Genomic DNA, 17502 nt, shown 5'->3' with positions numbered 1-17502 from the left:
TTGCTTACTGCTGAGTAAATTTGGGTTTCTCAAGCTGTCTAGGTCTTCTGGTGGGTCCATGCGGTCTTCTATAAAGGGCTAGCCACGCCCAGCTCAAGAAGGGGTTAAGGGTGCCCGGAAGATGGCGCACTCAAACCACTCTGTTTATTTACACTGCTTGACAAACACACGGGGCTGCACGGCAATATCCTGCAGGAAGGATTACCCCTACAGCTGGCCCCATCTAAGCCCACATGAAGCCACACTTGAAATCCACTCCCAGCACATTTGCAGTCCCGTGGGAATAACCTACCACATCCACAGCAAAGCCCCTTCTGTGCAATGCCTTAAGGGAAACCTGCCCTTAAGGCAGTGGGTTATTGCTAAGACAATAAACCAAGACGACTGTTTTCTAGAAGTAGCTTAATAAGAGAAATAGGCTCCAACAAGCCAATATTCAGACAGAGGAGATTCTTAATAACTTAATAACTTTAGGTACATGCTGAAATCCAAAAATAGATTTTTTTCCAAAGATAAGCTTATATGCACTGGCTTTTCTTAGGGGCACTTTTGAATAATTAGAAGTCTCTTATAACTCCTGGAACATACAAAAGGAGGAATTAATTTACCATCATTCTTTTTATCAGAGGAGAACTTTATCAAAAACCCTGTGGCCCCAGTGGGAAGCTACTGCTCCACTCTCTTCCCACTCTGTGTTCTGAGCTCATTTCCTGAAACTCAGTTTCCTAGAGGAGGTGGGAGGGGGGTGGGTGGTCAACCTTAGACTCCAGGAGACAACAGTAGTCACACCGACATGGCCTGTTAGAGCAGACAAAGTACTTCTGTCGCTTCATCTTCCTACAAATCCTGCAAGGTAGAAATATAATCCTGATTTTACAAATGAGTAATTTAAAGGACACTCCCAAAGTCCCAGAGCTGTCAGGTTCTAGAGTCTTCGGATGACTCCTATTGCACAATACTCTTTGGATTACACCACAATGCAGCCAAACGTGTTTGAGGAAAGGAAGGAAATAGAAGTCACAGTAATCATTTTTAATCTACCCTAAAATCCAGTTGAATTAACAAGGAATATTTTACCTGGGAAAGAAAAGACCCACAATGGGATTGTGATAGATTGGGCCAAATTCTTCTTCTCTCCCTGTTTTTATACTCTTTGACATATGGCTTTGCAGTTCCTTGCACAAAAGTGGCAGAATACATTTCCCCACACTTCAACTCTATGACATCCTGTGGCTAACAGCATGAAGCAGAAGTGACAGTGTGCCAGTTCTGAGGCTAGACTTCAAGAGCCTAGCACACTGCCCCTTGCTGTCTCTGCCGTCACCATGAGAACATCCTTCCTGGCTGGCCCACTGGCCCCACAAGGAGGATGAGAGCTACATGGAGCTGAGCTGCCCCAGCTAAAATGCCCAGTCGAGTCCAGTCTACAGCTCCAGCTCCCATGCAGCAAAGACTCCCTAACAACTGGACTCAAATGCAGGCTGCTGGGGGACAGCGAGGTCCCCATCTCTACAAGAATCAGTACAGGGGAGTCATACCAGGGATGCTGCCAGGGAATGCCTACACTGGGAGAGAAGTTGGACTTTGGGATTTAAAGAATGAGTAAAGTTACACAAAAGATCTTGGAAACCAACACAGGGCTGCTAACTTTTTGCTTTTCTAGGCAATGGCAATATATAAAAATAATTACTGCTAACTATCACCATAATTTCATAAAAGACAGGACATTTTAACACTAAAGCAGAACAAAATATATAATCTGAGAATATGACACAGCCCTTTCCAAGCAAAGATAGTTGGTTATGTAAGTCTTTTTCTTTCATTCCATCACTGATCAATGAAAACTTTGCACTAAATAGCTCTAGTCCACGTACTGGCAACTTTCCTGCCTGATTTATGATAGAACTGTCAAAAGAACATGAGAGAGGAGGCGGGGCAAGATGGCGGACTGCTGAGCTGTATGTTTTAGTTACTCCTCCAGGAAAGTAGGTAGAAAGCCAGGAACTGCGTGGACTAGACACCACAGAGCAATCTGACTTTGGGCATACTTCATACAACACTCATGAAAACGTGGAACTGCTGAGATCAGCGAAATCTGTAAGTTTTTGCGGCCAGGAGACCCGCGCCCCTCCCTGCCAGGCTCAGTCCCGTGGGAGGAAGGGCCGTCAGCTCCGGGAAGGAGAAGGGAGAACTGCAGTGGCAGCCCTTATCGGAAACTCATTCTACTGATCCAAACTCCAACCATAGATAGACGGAGACCAGATACCAGAGAATCTGAGAGCAGCCAGCCCAGCAGAGAGGAGACAGGCATAGAAAAAAAAACAACACGAAAAACTCCAAAATAAAAGCGGAGGATTTTTGGAGTTCTGATGAACATAGAAAGGGGAAGGGCAGAGCTCAGGCCCTGAGGCGCATATGCAAATCCCGAAGAAAAGCTGATCTCTCTGCCCTGTGGACCTTTCCTTAATGGCCCTGGTTGCTTTGTCTCTTAGCATTTCAATAACCCATTAGATCTCTGAGGAGGGCCCTTTTTTTTTTTTTTTAATCCTTTTTTCTTTTTCTAAAACAATTACTCTAAGAAGCCCAATACAGAAAGCTTCAAAGACTTGCAATTTGGGCAGGTCAAGTCAAGAGCAGAACTAAGAGAGCTCTGAGACAAAAGGCAATAATCCAGTGGCTGAGATAATTCACTTAACACCACAACTTCCCAAGAAAAGGGGGGTGTCCGCTCACAGCCATCATCCTGGTGGACAGGAAACACTCCTGCCCATCGCCAGCCCCACAGCCCAGAACTGCCCCAGACAACCCAGTGTGACGGAAGTGCTTCAAATAACAAGCACACACCACAAAACTGGGCGTGGACATTAGCCTTCCCTGCAACCTCAGCTGATTGTCCCAGAGTTGGGGAGGTGGAGCAGTGTGAATTAACAAAGCCCCATTCAGCCATCATTTCAGCAGACTGGGAGCCTCCCTACACAGCCCAGCAGCCCAGAACTGCCCTGGGGGGACGGCACTTACCTGTGACATAGCACAGTCATCCCTCAACAGAGGACCCGGGGTGCACAGCCTGGAAGAGGGGCCCACTTGCAAGTCTCAGGAGCCATACGCCAATACCAAGGACTTGTGGGTCAGTGGCAGAGACAAACTGTGGCAGGACTGAACTGAAGGATTAGACTATTGCAGCAGCTTTAAAACTCTAGGATCACCAGGGAGATTTGATTGTTAGGGCCACCCCCCCTCCCTGACTGCCCAGAAACACGCCCCATATACAGGGCAGACAACACCAACTACACACGCAAGCTTGGTACACCAATTGGACCCCACAAGACTCACTCCCCCACTCACCACAAAGGCTAAGCAGGGGAGAACTGGCTTGTGGAGAACAGGTGGCTCGTGGATGCCACCTGCTGGTTAGTTAGAGAAAGTGTACTCCACGAAGCTGTAGATCTGATAAATTAGAGATAAGGACTTCAATTGGTCTACAAATCCTAAAAGAACCCTATCAAGTTCAGCAAATGCCAAGAGGCCAAAAACAACAGAAAATTACAAAGCATATGAAAAAACCAGACGATATGGATAACCCAAGCCCAAGCACCAAAATCAAAAGATCAGAAGAGACACAGTACCTAGAGCAGCTACTGAAAGAACTAAAGATGAACAATGAGACCATAGTACGGGATACAAAGGAAATCAACAAGACCATAGAAGAGCATAAAGAAGACACTGCAAGACTAAATAAAAAAATGGATGATCTTATGGAAATTAAAGAAACTGTTGACCAAATTAAAAAGATTCTGGACACTCATAGTACAAGACTAGAGGAAGGTGAACAACGAATCAGTGACCTGGAAGATGACAGAATGGAAAATGAAAGCATAAAAGAAAGAATGGGGAAAAAAATTGAAAAAATCGAAATGGACCTCAGGGATATGATAGATAATATGAAACGTCCAAATATAAGACTCATTGGTGTCCCAGAAGGGGAAGAAAAGGGTAAAGGTCTAGGAAGAGTATTCAAAGAAATTGTTGGGGAAAACTTCCCAAATCTTCTAAACAATGTAAATACACAAATCATAAATGCTCAGCGAACTCCAAATAGAATAAATCCAAATAAACCCACTCCAAGACATATACTGATCACACTGTCAAACACAGAAGAGAAGGAGCAAGTTCTGAAAGCAGCAAGAGAAAAGCAATTCACCACATACAAAGGAAACAGCATAAGACTAAGTAGTGACTACTCAGCAGCCACCATGGAGGCGAGAAGGCAGTGGCACGATATATTTAAAATTCTGAGTGAGAAAAATTTCCAGCCAAGAATACTTTATCCAGCAAAGCTCTCCTTCAAATTTGAGGGAGAGCTTAAATTTTTCACAGACAAACAAATGCTGAGAGAATATGCTAACAAGAGACCTGCCCTACTGGAGATACTAAAGGGAGCCCTACAGACAGAGAAACAAAGAAAGGACAGAGAGACTTGGAGAAAGGTTCAGTACTAAAGAGATTCGGTATGGGTACAATAAAGGATATTAATAGAGAGAGGGGAAAAATATGACAAACATAAACCAAAGGATAAGATGGCTGATTCAAGAAATGCCTTCACGGTTATAACGTTGAATGTAAATGGATTAAACTCCCCAATTAAAAGATATAGATTAGCAGAATGGATCAAAAAAAATGAACTATCAATATGTTGCATACAAGAGACTCATCTTACACATAGGGACACAAAGAAACTGAAAGTGAAAGGATGGAAAAAAATATTTCATGCAAGCTACAGCCAAAAGAAAGCAGGTGTAGCAATATTAATCTCAGATAAAATAGACTTCAAATGCAGGGATGTTTTGAGAGACAAAGAAGGCCACTACATACTAATAAAAGGGGCAATTCAGCAAGAAGAAATAACAATCGTAAATGTCTATGCACCCAATCAAGGTGCCACAAAATACATGAGAGAAACACTGACAAAACTAAAGGAAGCAATTGATGTTTCCACAATAATTGTGGGAGACTTCAACACATCACTCTCTCCTATAGATAGATCAACCAGACAGAAGACCAATAAGGAAATTGAAAACCTAAACAATCTGATAAATGAATTAGATTTAACAGACATATACAGGACATTACATCCCAAATCACCAGGATACACATACTTTTCTAGTGCTCACGGAACTTTCTCCAGAATAGATCATATGCTGGGACATAAAACAAGCCTCAATAAATTTAAAAAGATTGAAATTATTCAAAGCACATTCTCTGACCACAATGGAATACAATTAGAACTCAATAACCATCAGAGACTTAGAAAATTCACAAATACCTGGAGGTTAAACAACACATTCCTAAACAATCAGTGGGTTAAAGAAGAAATAGCAAGAGAAATTGCTAAATATATAGAGACGAATGAAAATGAGAACACAACATACCAAAACCTATGGGATGCAGCAAAAGCAGTGCTAAGGGGGAAATTTATAGCACTAAATGCATATATTAAAAAGGAAGAAAGAGCCAAAATCAAAGAACTAATGGATCAACTGAAGAAGCTAGAAAACGAACAGCAAACCAATCCTAAACCAAGTAGAAGAAAAGAAATAACAAGGATTAAAGCCGAAATAAATGACATAGAGAACAAAAAAACAATAGAGAGGATAAATATCACCAAAAGTTGGTTCTTTGAGAAGATCAACAAGATTGACAAGCCCCTAGCTAGACTGACAAAATCAAAAAGAGAGAAGACCCATATAAACAAAATAATGAATGAAAAAGGTGACATAACTGCAGATCCTGAAGAAATTAAAAAAATTATAAGAGGATACTATGAACAACTGTATGGCAACAAACTGGATAATGTAGAAGAAATGGATAGTTTCCTGGAAACATATGAACAACCTAGACTGACCAGAGAAGAAATAGAAGACCTCATCCAACCCATCACAAGCAAAGAGATCCAATCAGTCATCAAAAATCTTCCCACAAATAAATGCCCAGGGCCAGATGGCTTCACAGGGGAATTCTACCAAACTTTCCAGAAAGAACTGACACCAATCTTACTCAAACTCTTTCAAAACATTGAAGAAAATGGAACACTACCTAACTCATTTTATGAAGCTAACATCAATCTAATACCAAAACCAGGCAAAGATACTACAAAAAAGGAAAACTACCGGCCAATCTCCCTAATGAATATAGATGCAAAAATCCTCAACAAAATACTTGCAAATCGAATCCAAAGACACATTAAAAAAATCATACACCATGACCAAGTGGGGTTCATTCCAGGCATGCAAGGATGGTTCAACATAAGAAAATCAATCAATGTATTACAACACATTAACAAGTCAAAAGGGAAAAATCAATTGATCATCTCAATAGATGCTGAAAAAGCATTTGACAAAATCCAACATCCCTTTTTGATAAAAACACTTCAAAAGGTAGGAATTGAAGGAAACTTCCTCAACATGATAAAGAGCATATATGAAAAACCCACAGCCAGCATAGTACTCAATGGTGAGAGACTGAAAGCCTTCCCTCTAAGATCAGGAACAAGACAAGGATGCCCGCTGTCACCACTGTTATTCAACATTGTGCTGGAAGTGCTAGCCAGGGCAATCCAGCAAGACAAAGAAATAAAAGGCATCCAAATTGGAAAAGAAGAAGTAAAACTGTCATTGTATGCAGATGATATGATCTTATATCTAGAAAACCCTGAGAAATCGACGACACAGCTACTAGAGCTAATAAACAAATTTAGCAAAGTAGCGGGATACAAGATTAATGCACATAAGTCAGTAATGTTTCTATATGCTAGAAATGAACAAACTGAAGAGACACTCAAGAAAAAGATACCATTTTCAATAGCAACTAAAAAAATCAAGTACCTAGGAATCAACTTAACCAAAGATGTAAAAGACCTATACAAAGAAAACTACATAACTCTACCAAAAGAAATAGAAGGGGACCTTAAAAGATGGAAAAATATTCCATGCTCATGGATAGGAAGACTAAATGTCATTAAGATGTCAATTCCACCCAAACTCATCTACAGATTCAATGCAATCCCAATCAAAATTCCAACAACCTACTTTGCAGACTTGGAAAAGCTAGTTATCAAATTTATTTGGAAAGGGAAGATGCCTCGAATTGCTAAAGACACTCTAAAACAGAAAAACGAAGTGGGAGGACTTACACTCCCTGACTTTGAAGCTTATTATAAAGCCACAGTTGCCAAAACAGCATGGTACTGGCACAAAGATAGACATATAGATCAATGGAATCGAATTGAGAATTCAGAGATAGACCCTCAGATCTGTGGCCGACTGATCTTTGATAAGGCCCCCAAAGTCACTGAACTGAGTCATAATGGTCTTTTCAACAAATGGGGCTGGGAGAGTTGGATATCCATATCCAAAAGAATGAAAGAGGACCCCTACCTCACACCCTACACAAAAATTAACTCAAAATGGACCAAAGATCTCAATATAAAAGAAAGTACCATAAAACTCCTAGAAGATAATGTAGGAAAACATCTTCAAGACCTTGTATTAGGCGGCCTCTTCCTAGACTTTACACCCAAAGCACAAGCAACAAAAGAGAAAATAGATAAATGGGAACTCCTCAAGCTTAGAAGTTTCTGCACCTCAAAGGAATTTCTCAAAAAGGTAAAGAGGCAGCCAACTCAATGGGAAAAAATTTTTGGAAACCATGTATCTGACAAAAGACTGATATCTTGCATATATAAAGAAATCCTACAACTCAATGACAATAGTACAGACAGCCCAATTATAAAATGGGCAAAAGATATGAAAAGACAGTTCTCTGAAGAGGAAATACAAATGGCCAAGAAACACATGAAAAAATGTTCAGCTTCACTAGCTATTAGAGAGATGCAAATTAAGACCACAATGAGATACCATCTAACACCGGTTAGAATGGCTGCCATTAAACAAACAGGAAACTACAAATGCTGGAGGGGATGTGGAGAAATTGGAACTCTTATTCATTGTTGGTGGGACTGTATAATGGTTCAGCCACTCTGGAAGTCAGTCTGGCAGTTCCTTAGAAAACTAGATATAGAGTTACCATTCGATCCAGCGATTGCACTTCTCGGTATATACCCGGAAGGTCGGAAAGCAGTGACACGAACAGATATCTGCATGCCAATGTTCATAGCAGCATTATTCACAATTGCCAAGAGATGGAAACAACCCAAATGTCCTTCAACAGATGAAGTGGATAAATAAAATGTGGTATATACACACGATGGAATACTACGCGGCAGTAAGAAGGAACGATCTCGTGAAACATATGACAACATGGATGAACCTTGAAGACATAATGCTGAGCGAAATAAGCCAGGCACAAAAAGAGAAATATTATATGCTACCACTAATGTGAACTTTGAAAAATGTAAAACAAATGGTTTATAATGTAGAATGTAGGGGAACTAGCAATAGAGAGCAATTAAGGAAGGGGGAACAATAATCCAAGAAGAACAGATAAGCTATTTAATGTTCTGGGGATGCCCAGGAATGACTATGGTCTGCTAATTTCTGATGGATATAGTAGGAACAAGTTCACAGAAATGTTGCTATATTATGTAACTTTCTTGGGGTAAAGTAGGAACATGTTGGAAGTTAAGCAGTTATCTTAGGTTAGTTGTCTTTTTCTTACTCCCTTGTTATGGTCTCTTTGAAATGTTCTTTTATTGTATGTTTGTTTTCTTTTTAACTTTTTTTTTCATACAGTTGATTTAAAAAAGAAGGGAAAGTTAAAAAAAAAAAAAAGAAAGAAAACAAGGAAAAAAAAGATGTAGTGCCCCCTTGAGGAGCCTGTGGAGAATGCAGGGGATATTCGCCTACCCCACCTCCATGGTTGCTAACATGACCACAGACATAGGGGACTGGTGGTTTGATGGGTTGAGCCCTCTACCATAAGTTTTACCCTTGGGAAGACGGTTGCTGCAAAGGAGAGGCTAGGCCTCCCTATGGTTGTGCCTAAGAGCCTCCTCCCGAATGCCTCTTTGTTGCTCAGATGTGGCCCTCTCTCTCTGGCTAAGCCAACTTGAAAGGTGAAATCACTGCCCTCCCCCCTACGTGAGATCAGACACCCAGGGGAGTGAATCTCCCTGGCAATGTGGAATATGACTCCTGGGGAGGAATGTAGACCTGGCATCGTGGGACGGAGAACATCTTCTTGACCAAAAGGGGGATGTGAAAGGAAATGAAATAAGCTTCAGTAGCAGAGAGATTCCAAAAGGACCCGAGAGTTCACTCTGGTGGGCACTCTTACGCACACTTTAGACAACCCTTTTTAGGTTCCAAAGAATTGGGGTAGCTGGTGGTGGATACCTGAAACTATCAAACTACAACCCAGAACCCATGAATCTCGAAGACAGTTGTATAAAAATGTAGCTTATGAGGGGTGACAATGGGATTGGGAAAGCCATAAGGACCACACTCCACTTTGTCTAGTTTAGGGATGGATGAGTAGAAAAATAGGGGAAGGAAACAAACAGACAAATGTACCCAGTGTTCTTTTTTACTTCAAATGCTCTTTTTCACTCTAATTATTATTCTTGTTATTTTTGTGTGTGTGCTAATGAAGGTGTCAGGGATTGATTTAGGTGATGAATGTACAACTATGTAATGGTACTGTAAACAATTGAAAGTACGATTTGTTTTGTATGACTGCGTGGTATGTGAATATATCTCAATAAAGTGAAGATAAAAAAAAAAGAACATAAAATCAGTAACAGAAATTGTGAGACTTAAATCATGGTTCTGTTTGTTCTGTGGCAATATGTAAGTTAACGATTTTTTTTTTAACCCAGACAAAAGCAAAGTTAAAGATAAAGTTCAGCACCTCCGTCGTGCCTTTTCCATTGGTTACAAGTACATCCAAGTAACTAGTGCCCCTGCCAATCCCCTCTGCCACAAAACTTTTGAGTTGTACTATGCAGGTGCCTGAGGTACTAGGGCTGTGCTTCTATGGTTATGGTAACACATGAATTAAAGGGAAAGTGATGATTCAAATGGAGCTTTATCAGCAGCTATGGAGACACATAACTAGGGCAGAACTGAGAGGCAGGGAATCCTTGGGCCGCTCCAGGGACACATGGCACAGTCACCAGAGCATTGACTGTCTCCTCCATAAAGAGCCACACCGTCCTCAGTTGGAGGTGAGGAGGCCTGGGATAAAGAAGTCATCTAGGGGAGAATCTAAGTTGGCAGCTAGGTGAGACAGGGCAAAAAAACACCTCCATAAAAAATACTAGATAAAAACCAGAAAGTGACCCAGAACACCACTTCTAGAGTAGCACCAGCCAGACAAGGTCCGCTAAATCTACAGGGACTGTGCATTTGGTGAAACCAGGAGTCTGCATTCTGAAACAAGTGAGTAAGTCGGCTGAAAGTCCCTCGGCCACGCTGCAGTGTGGGGAAATGGTGGGTTGGTGTTTGGAGACGGACTAGTTCTTTAAAAAAAAAAAGAAGCCCAGGAGCAGCTGCAGATATGACCTGAGCGGGCTGGGCTAACGCCTCAGTGTCTGGCATGGAGGATACCCCTTCCCACATCCACTGCTGATTGTCTCGGGCCCAGGGGAGCAAAACGGAGCCAAAAGGAGAAAAAAACGCACAACTTGCAGCCATCTCCCAGACAGGCGGGGGCACTTCTGCCCGGGGCCGAACCCACAGCACAGAGCCGTGCCAAGAAACCCTGCGTGACAGGGCGTCTTTCCCACAGCACTGCTCACACCACAATATCGGCCGTGGACAGTGGCCTTTAATACACCCACGGCTGATTGTCCCAGAGCTGGGAGGGTGGAGCTGTGCAGAAAGGGGGAAGTTAACACATCCCATTCAACCATCTTTAAAGTGGGCTGGGAATGCCCCTGCACAGCCCAGTGTCCCAGGGCTTCCCTGGAGGCTGGCGCGCTCTTATGACATGGCATGGCCCTCCCTCCCTCAGCAGAGGTCCTGGAAGAGCACAGCAGGGAAGGGGGAGCCACTTGGAAATCCCAGGTAACCTATGCCAATACCAAGGACTTTTGGGTCAGCAGCAAAGAACAGCCTTAAATCTCTGGGAACACCTCAGAGGTTTGATTATTAAAGCTGCCCTTCCTCCCTAACTGCTCAGACACATGCCCCTCATTCAGGGCGGACAGCATCGACAACACACCCAAATTAAGTGCACCAATTGGACCCCACAAGAATCAGATCCCCACATACCACAAAGTTGGGGAGAACTGACTTGAGGGGAATAGGTGACTCACAGACGCCATCTGCTGGTTAGTTAGAGAAAGTGTACGCCACCAAGCTGCAATTCTGATAAATTAAAGATCAAGTAAAGCAAATGCCAAGAGGCCAAAAACAACAGAAAATCTTAAAAATCTTAAATGTGATAAAACCAGACGATATGGAGAACCCAAACCAAAACACCCAAATCAGAAGATCAGAAGAGACACAGTACTTGGCACAATTAATCAAAGAACTACAGACAGGCAATGAGAGCATGGCACAGGATATAAAGACATGAAGAAGAGCATGGCACAGGATATAAAAGACATAAAGAAGACCCTAGAAGGGCATAAAGAAGAAATTGCAAGAGTAAATAAAAAAATAGAAGATCTTATGGAAATTAAAGAAACTTTAGGCCAAATTAAAAAGACTCTGGATACACATAATACAAGATTAGAGGAAGCTGAACAACAACTCAGCCTCCTTGAGGACCACAGAACAGAAAATGAAAGAACAACAGAAAGAATGGGGAAAAAAATCAAAAAAATCATAATGGATCTCAGGGATATGATAAAATAACACGTCCAAATTTAAGACTCATTGGTATCACAGAATGGGGAAGAGAAGGGTAAAGGTCTAGAAAGAGTATTCAAAGAAATTGTTGGAGAAAACTTCCCAAACCTTCTACACAATATAAATACACAAAGCATAAACGCCCAGCGAACTCCAAATAGAATAATTCCAAATAAACCCACTCCGAGACATATTCTGATCAGACTGTCAAATACTGAAGAGAAGGAGCAAGTTCTGAAAGCAGCAAGAGAAAAGCAATTTACCACATACAAAAGAAACAGCATAAGACTAAGTAGCAACTACTCAGTGACCACCATGGAGGCAAGAAGGCAGTGGCATGACATATTTAAAATTCTGAGAGAGAAAAATTTCCAACCAAGAATACTTTATCCAGCAAAACTCTCCTTCAAATTTGAGGGAGAGCTTAAATTTTTCACAAACAAATGCTGAGAGATTTTGCTAATAAAAGATCTGCCCTACTTCAGATACAAAAGAGAGCCCTACCGACAGAGAAACAAAGAAAGGAGAGAGAGAGATATAGAGAATTTTAACAGACATTTATAGAATATTACATCCCAGGTCACCAGGACACACATTCTTCTCTAGTGATCACAGATCTTTCTCCAGAATGGACCATATGCTGGGACATAAAAACAAGCCTCAATAAAATAAAAAAAAATGAATTTGTTCAAAGCACATTCTCTGACCACAAGGGAATACAAATAGAAGTCAATAATCATCAGAGACTTGGAGAATTCACAAACACCTGGAGGATAAAAATGAGGGGGAGATGAAAACATTCCCGGACAATCAAAAGCTGAGGAACTTCATCAACAGTAATCAGTCCTATAAGAAATGCTAAAGGAAGTTGAGCAGGCTGAAAGGAAAGGACACTAAACAATTGAAACTACATGAAGAAATAAAGATTTCCAGTAAAGATCACATGGTAAATATAAATACCAATACTACTGTATTGTTGATTTATAATGCTACTATTTACTTCCTACAGGATCTAAAATACATGAACTGTAATGATAAATCAGTGGTTTTGGACTCAATATAAAATATGTAATTTTTGACAAGAACTACATAAAGGTGGGGGAATGATGGCATACAGGAACATAGTTTATGTGTCATATGGAAGTTAAGTTGGTATCAAAGTAAAACAAGATTGTTATAGGTTTAAGAAGTTAAATTTAAGCCCCACGGTAAACAGAAAGAAAGTATCAGAGAATATGACCACAGAGATGAAAAGTAGAGTAGGGGTTCTGAGAAGTAGGGGAAGGGGCAATGGGGAGTTAAGAAATGAGAGTAGGGTTTCTGTTTGGGGTGAAGGGAAACGTCTAAAAATGGATGGTGGGAAGGTGATAGCATTGAAACATTCTAAATGTGATTAATCCCACTAATGGAATGCTAGGGAGGGGGTGGAATGGGAAGATTTAGGCTATATATATGTTTCCACAACTGAAAAAAAAAAAAAAAAGACAGTCTAAATAGATGACTATTAAATGCCAAGGATGATCCTGGATAGGATCTGAGGATGGAGGCGAGGAGGCTCAAAGGGACACAGATGGGACACAAGGAAAAAAAAAAGGAAATATAGAATGTAAGCTTCATATCAATGTTGAATTTCTTGAACTTCTTAGTGCAGCTAAGAATGAGCTAATGATGAGATTGCATAAAAGGATGTTCTTGTCCATGGGAAAGGTATATGTGAATTATATTATTTGTTCAAAGATATGTGCAGCTTGCTCTCATACGTTCAGAGGACAGAGCAATAGATGATGGATGACAGATAGGGAGGGAGGGAGGAAGGGAGAAAGGGAGGGAAAGAAAGAAACGGTGGTGTGACAGGATCTTAAAGGTGATGAATCGGGGGAGGGGGGTCGGGGCATGATGGATTTCTATGTATGGGGTTTGTACTGTTTTTGCAATTGTTCCTGTAAGATTGAATTTATTTCAAAATAAACTTTATTAAATTAAAAAAAAAAGAAGTCATCTAGACAACAATAACATGTTTGGCTGAATGAGAGAGTGGATGGTGGTTTTGAGAAAATATATTATGGCTCAAAAATATCTACCACACCATGGATACCAGGCTGTCTCTGGCTAAGGAAATGTGAGCAAAAATGGCTGTATCAGGGCCAGGCAGAAGCTTTAAGAGCCAGTGAATGGTTCATGATGTCTCTCTTTTCCCTCTGCCATGAGACCCTCAAAGTTTCCAACCAAGAATGAAGACTAGGGTGAACTCCATAACCATTCCCCAACAGGCATGTAATGCTGGTAAGAAATATACTTTGATTGGTGTAAGTCACTAAGACTGGATTCATTTGTTACTGCAGCATAATCAAGCCCAACCTGACTGACACAATGGCGATGCCATTACTTGAGGGGAAGAGCTCAACAGCACTGGCAACCCAGGAAGAGGGTGAGTTCATCCACTTGTACGCAGGTGGGAGATGCCTTAGCACAGAGGGCCCTGGCCCCGTGAACGCATGGCCTACTGGGAAGCCCAGCCTAACCCTTTTGTGTGTGATCAGGGTTTTCTGATTGATGCCCCTTCACTTCACCCTTCAGGCCCAAGGAGACTCACACATCTTCCAGGGCCCAGTGTAGAGAAGCAAGGGCTGTTCTTTGGAATCAGAAAGCCTAGGATCTAATCCCAACTCTCACACTTTATTCTCACCTCCATCCATCTCACTTCCATGGCTATTTACTGTGTCAGACATTAGGGGAAATAGATAAGGTCCTTAGCCTCATGGGCTTACCTTCAGGTAGGAGAACAGACAATAAATATATAAACCAACAATAAAAATACAAATTGGGTGAGTGCTCTTAAAGAGAGAGGGTGGATTGAGACAGAGAAAGCAGGGAAGTCTGCTTTAGGTAAGGGGTTCAGGGAAGGCCTCTCTGAGGAGGTGATATGGAGATGAAAACTGAGAATGTACCAGCCACACAAAGAGCTAGGGAAAGAGCACTCTAGGCAGAGGCAGCAGCAAGTGCTAAGGCCCTGAGGTGGAAAAGAGAATGGCTTGTTTGAGGAACAGAAAAGAAACTAGAGTCGTGGAAGCAAGATGAGTAAGGAGAGAATTACAGCACGAGGCTAAAGCAGGAGTCAGGCCCTCATCTGGGGCATTGTGGGGTCCAGCATGGAGTTTGAAGTTCACTGCACGTATCAAAGGAATCAGGAAGTCTTGATCAGGGAAGTGACAGGATCTGATTTACATTTAAAATATTCTTGGGATATGATGTGGAGGAAGAAAGTGAAAGAGAAGACACCAATTAGGACACTCTTGCAGCCTGGACTTGTGACCTTGGGCAGGGCCTTAGCAGTGTGACGTCCCAGCTATCCCATCTGCAGAATGAGGCTATTGACTGCACATCATAGTTTACAAGCTCTTTTGGCTTCAGGAGATGGGGATGAAGATTTATATGGCCTTGCTGACCCCCGCATGATTTCATCTACTCACTCTAGCTGCCTTTTCTAGAGCCAGAAGCTATGCCCAGAACCAGACCACAAGGGCCTCCTTCTGCCCAGCTACCTTTCAACTCTAAAGATCCCAGAGTCTCTAGTGACCACCCTGACACCGGACTCATCTCTCCATATGGATGGGGCTGAGAACCATGGAAGCTGGCCAGGAAGCAGGAAGCAGGAAGTAGATGCAAGAGATGTACAGAAAGTGGAGACTAGTCAAGTCCCCAGGAGACTGGCAAAAGTGAAATGGGCAGGCAAGGATTAGTTGGGTGCTAACTGTGGCAGACAAAATCAATTCCAACCAGGAGAGTCCCCAGGGAAACCTGAGCTCAATGCAGTAAAGAAGGGTAGGGAGCAAGGCCAAGATACAGCTTATCCAGAGGAACTTGTCAGTCTGGACCAAGTTAGCCTGTTGGAGGCTGAGAGACCATAAGAAGCACAGAGGAGACATCTCAGCTGACCTGCCAGGTGTCTGGAGATGCATGAGCAAGTTCACCCAAGATCATCTGAGACTGGCCCAGATCAGAAGAACTGCCCAGCTGATTCATAAATTCATAACAAAGACTTATTTGTTTAAGCTACTGAGTTCAGGGAGGGGTAGAGGTGTGGGATTTGTTATGCTATGGGATACAGAGGGGTTTGATGCCTGACTGTCATTCCTATTTCCCAAAAGCAAGTCTGCTGAGGTCACAAGCCTGTTCCCACCTAAAGTCTCTGCATATTCAGATCACCAGACAGGAGTCATGAGCCTTGACATGTATTCTTGATCTTGCATTTACAAGTCTCTTAGCAACATTATGAAAAATTCCTCCCCTCTTTGAGCCTCAGTTTTCTCATCTGTAAAATAAAGGGATAAGAGTAGATGGCTTGCAAAGGGCCTCCCATGTTCTAACTTTGGATGACTCTGACCTATTCTTTCAGTAATTCTGTAATCTAATCAACACGTGTATTCAGAGCCTGCTTTGCACCAGATATGGCCAGGAACTGCCACCATTCGTGGGCAGTGGGGACAGTGGAGGCAGCACAGGGTCTAAAGTCCTCTACTCCCCCTGATTATCAGAGTCCTTCAAGTCCTTCTTCCCAACCCCAGAGGGAGGCAAAGATGTGGAAATCAAGTTTCCAGCAGCCTGGAAAGCAGTCCTACCATGGAACCAGGAGGCAATGGATTTGGTGTTCCTCTCGAAGCCAGCTCGGCGAGGCAGCTGCTCCTCCTTAAACCAGCGGACTATGACTTCTCTGGAGACCGGACGCAGTGGGCGCTCCCAAGCCCTGCCAAGATGAAAGAGGGGGTGTGGAAGAATCAGGGAAGGAAGGAGCAAAGGGGAGTGAGCTGCAGTGAGATCAGCACAGTGCCCAAATTCCTGCCAGGGGAGAAGATTAAATGAGGCAGTGTACTTGATGACACTTTGTAGATTATAATGTAACAGCTGTTATTATTTATTCACTTGCTTTGAAAAAACCCACACAAGTGGGAGTGGAAAAGGGGACAGGGGAAGTCTGAGGGAAAGGAAAGGTGTATTTTCCCTCTAGGATGGTGTTCTAGTTTGCTAAAGCTGCCAGAATGCAAAACACCAGAGATGGATTGGCTTTTATGAAAGGGAGTTTATTTGATTACACAGTTACAGTCTTAAGGCCATGAAGTGTCCAAGGTAACACATCAGCAATCAGGTACCTTCACTGGAGGATGGCCAATGGTGTCCAGAAAACCTCTGTTAGCTGGGAAGGCACGTGGCTGGTGTCTGCTCCAAAGTTCTGGTTTCAAAATGGCTTTCTCCCAGGACGTTCCTCTCTAGGCTGCAGTTCCTCAAAAATGTCACTCTTAGTTGCACTTGGGATATTTGTCCTCTCTCAGCTTCTCCAGAGCACGAGTCTGCTTTCAATGGCCGTCTTCAAACTGTCTCTCATCTGCAGCTCCTGTGCTTTCTTCAAAGTGTCCCTCTTGGCTGTAGCTCCTCTTCAAAACATCACTCACAGCTACACTGAGTTCCCTCTGCCCATCAGCTCATTTATATGGCTCCACTGATCAAGGCCCACCCCGAATGGGCGGAGCAACACCTCCATGAAAATTATCCAATCAGAGTCATCACCCACAGCTGGGCAAGGTGCATTCCAAAGAAACACTCAAAGAATTACAATCTAATCAACACTGATAACATCTGCCCACACGAGATTACATCAAAGATAATGGTGTTTGGGGGGACATAATACATTCAAACT

The 17502-nt window shown here is 42.4% G+C and overlaps 1 protein-coding gene across 1 annotated transcript in view; it reads right to left on the bottom strand.

Annotated features, from left to right (window-relative positions):
* SH2D4B (SH2 domain containing 4B) overlaps positions 1-17502 on the bottom strand; it is a 108042-nt gene that overhangs the window by 18162 nt on the left and 72378 nt on the right. Inside the window, exon 6 of the mRNA XM_037805317.1 lies at positions 16430-16554. Within this exon, the coding sequence (XP_037661245.1) occupies positions 16430-16554 (125 nt within the window). The remainder of the gene's footprint in view (positions 1-16429; positions 16555-17502) is intronic.

Source organism: Choloepus didactylus, chromosome 15 (genome assembly GCF_015220235.1).
Source record: "Choloepus didactylus isolate mChoDid1 chromosome 15, mChoDid1.pri, whole genome shotgun sequence".
Lineage (NCBI taxonomy): Eukaryota > Metazoa > Chordata > Mammalia > Pilosa > Megalonychidae > Choloepus > Choloepus didactylus.
Note: the sequence above shows the minus strand (reverse complement) of the source record. Positions and strands in the feature narration are given on the sequence as shown.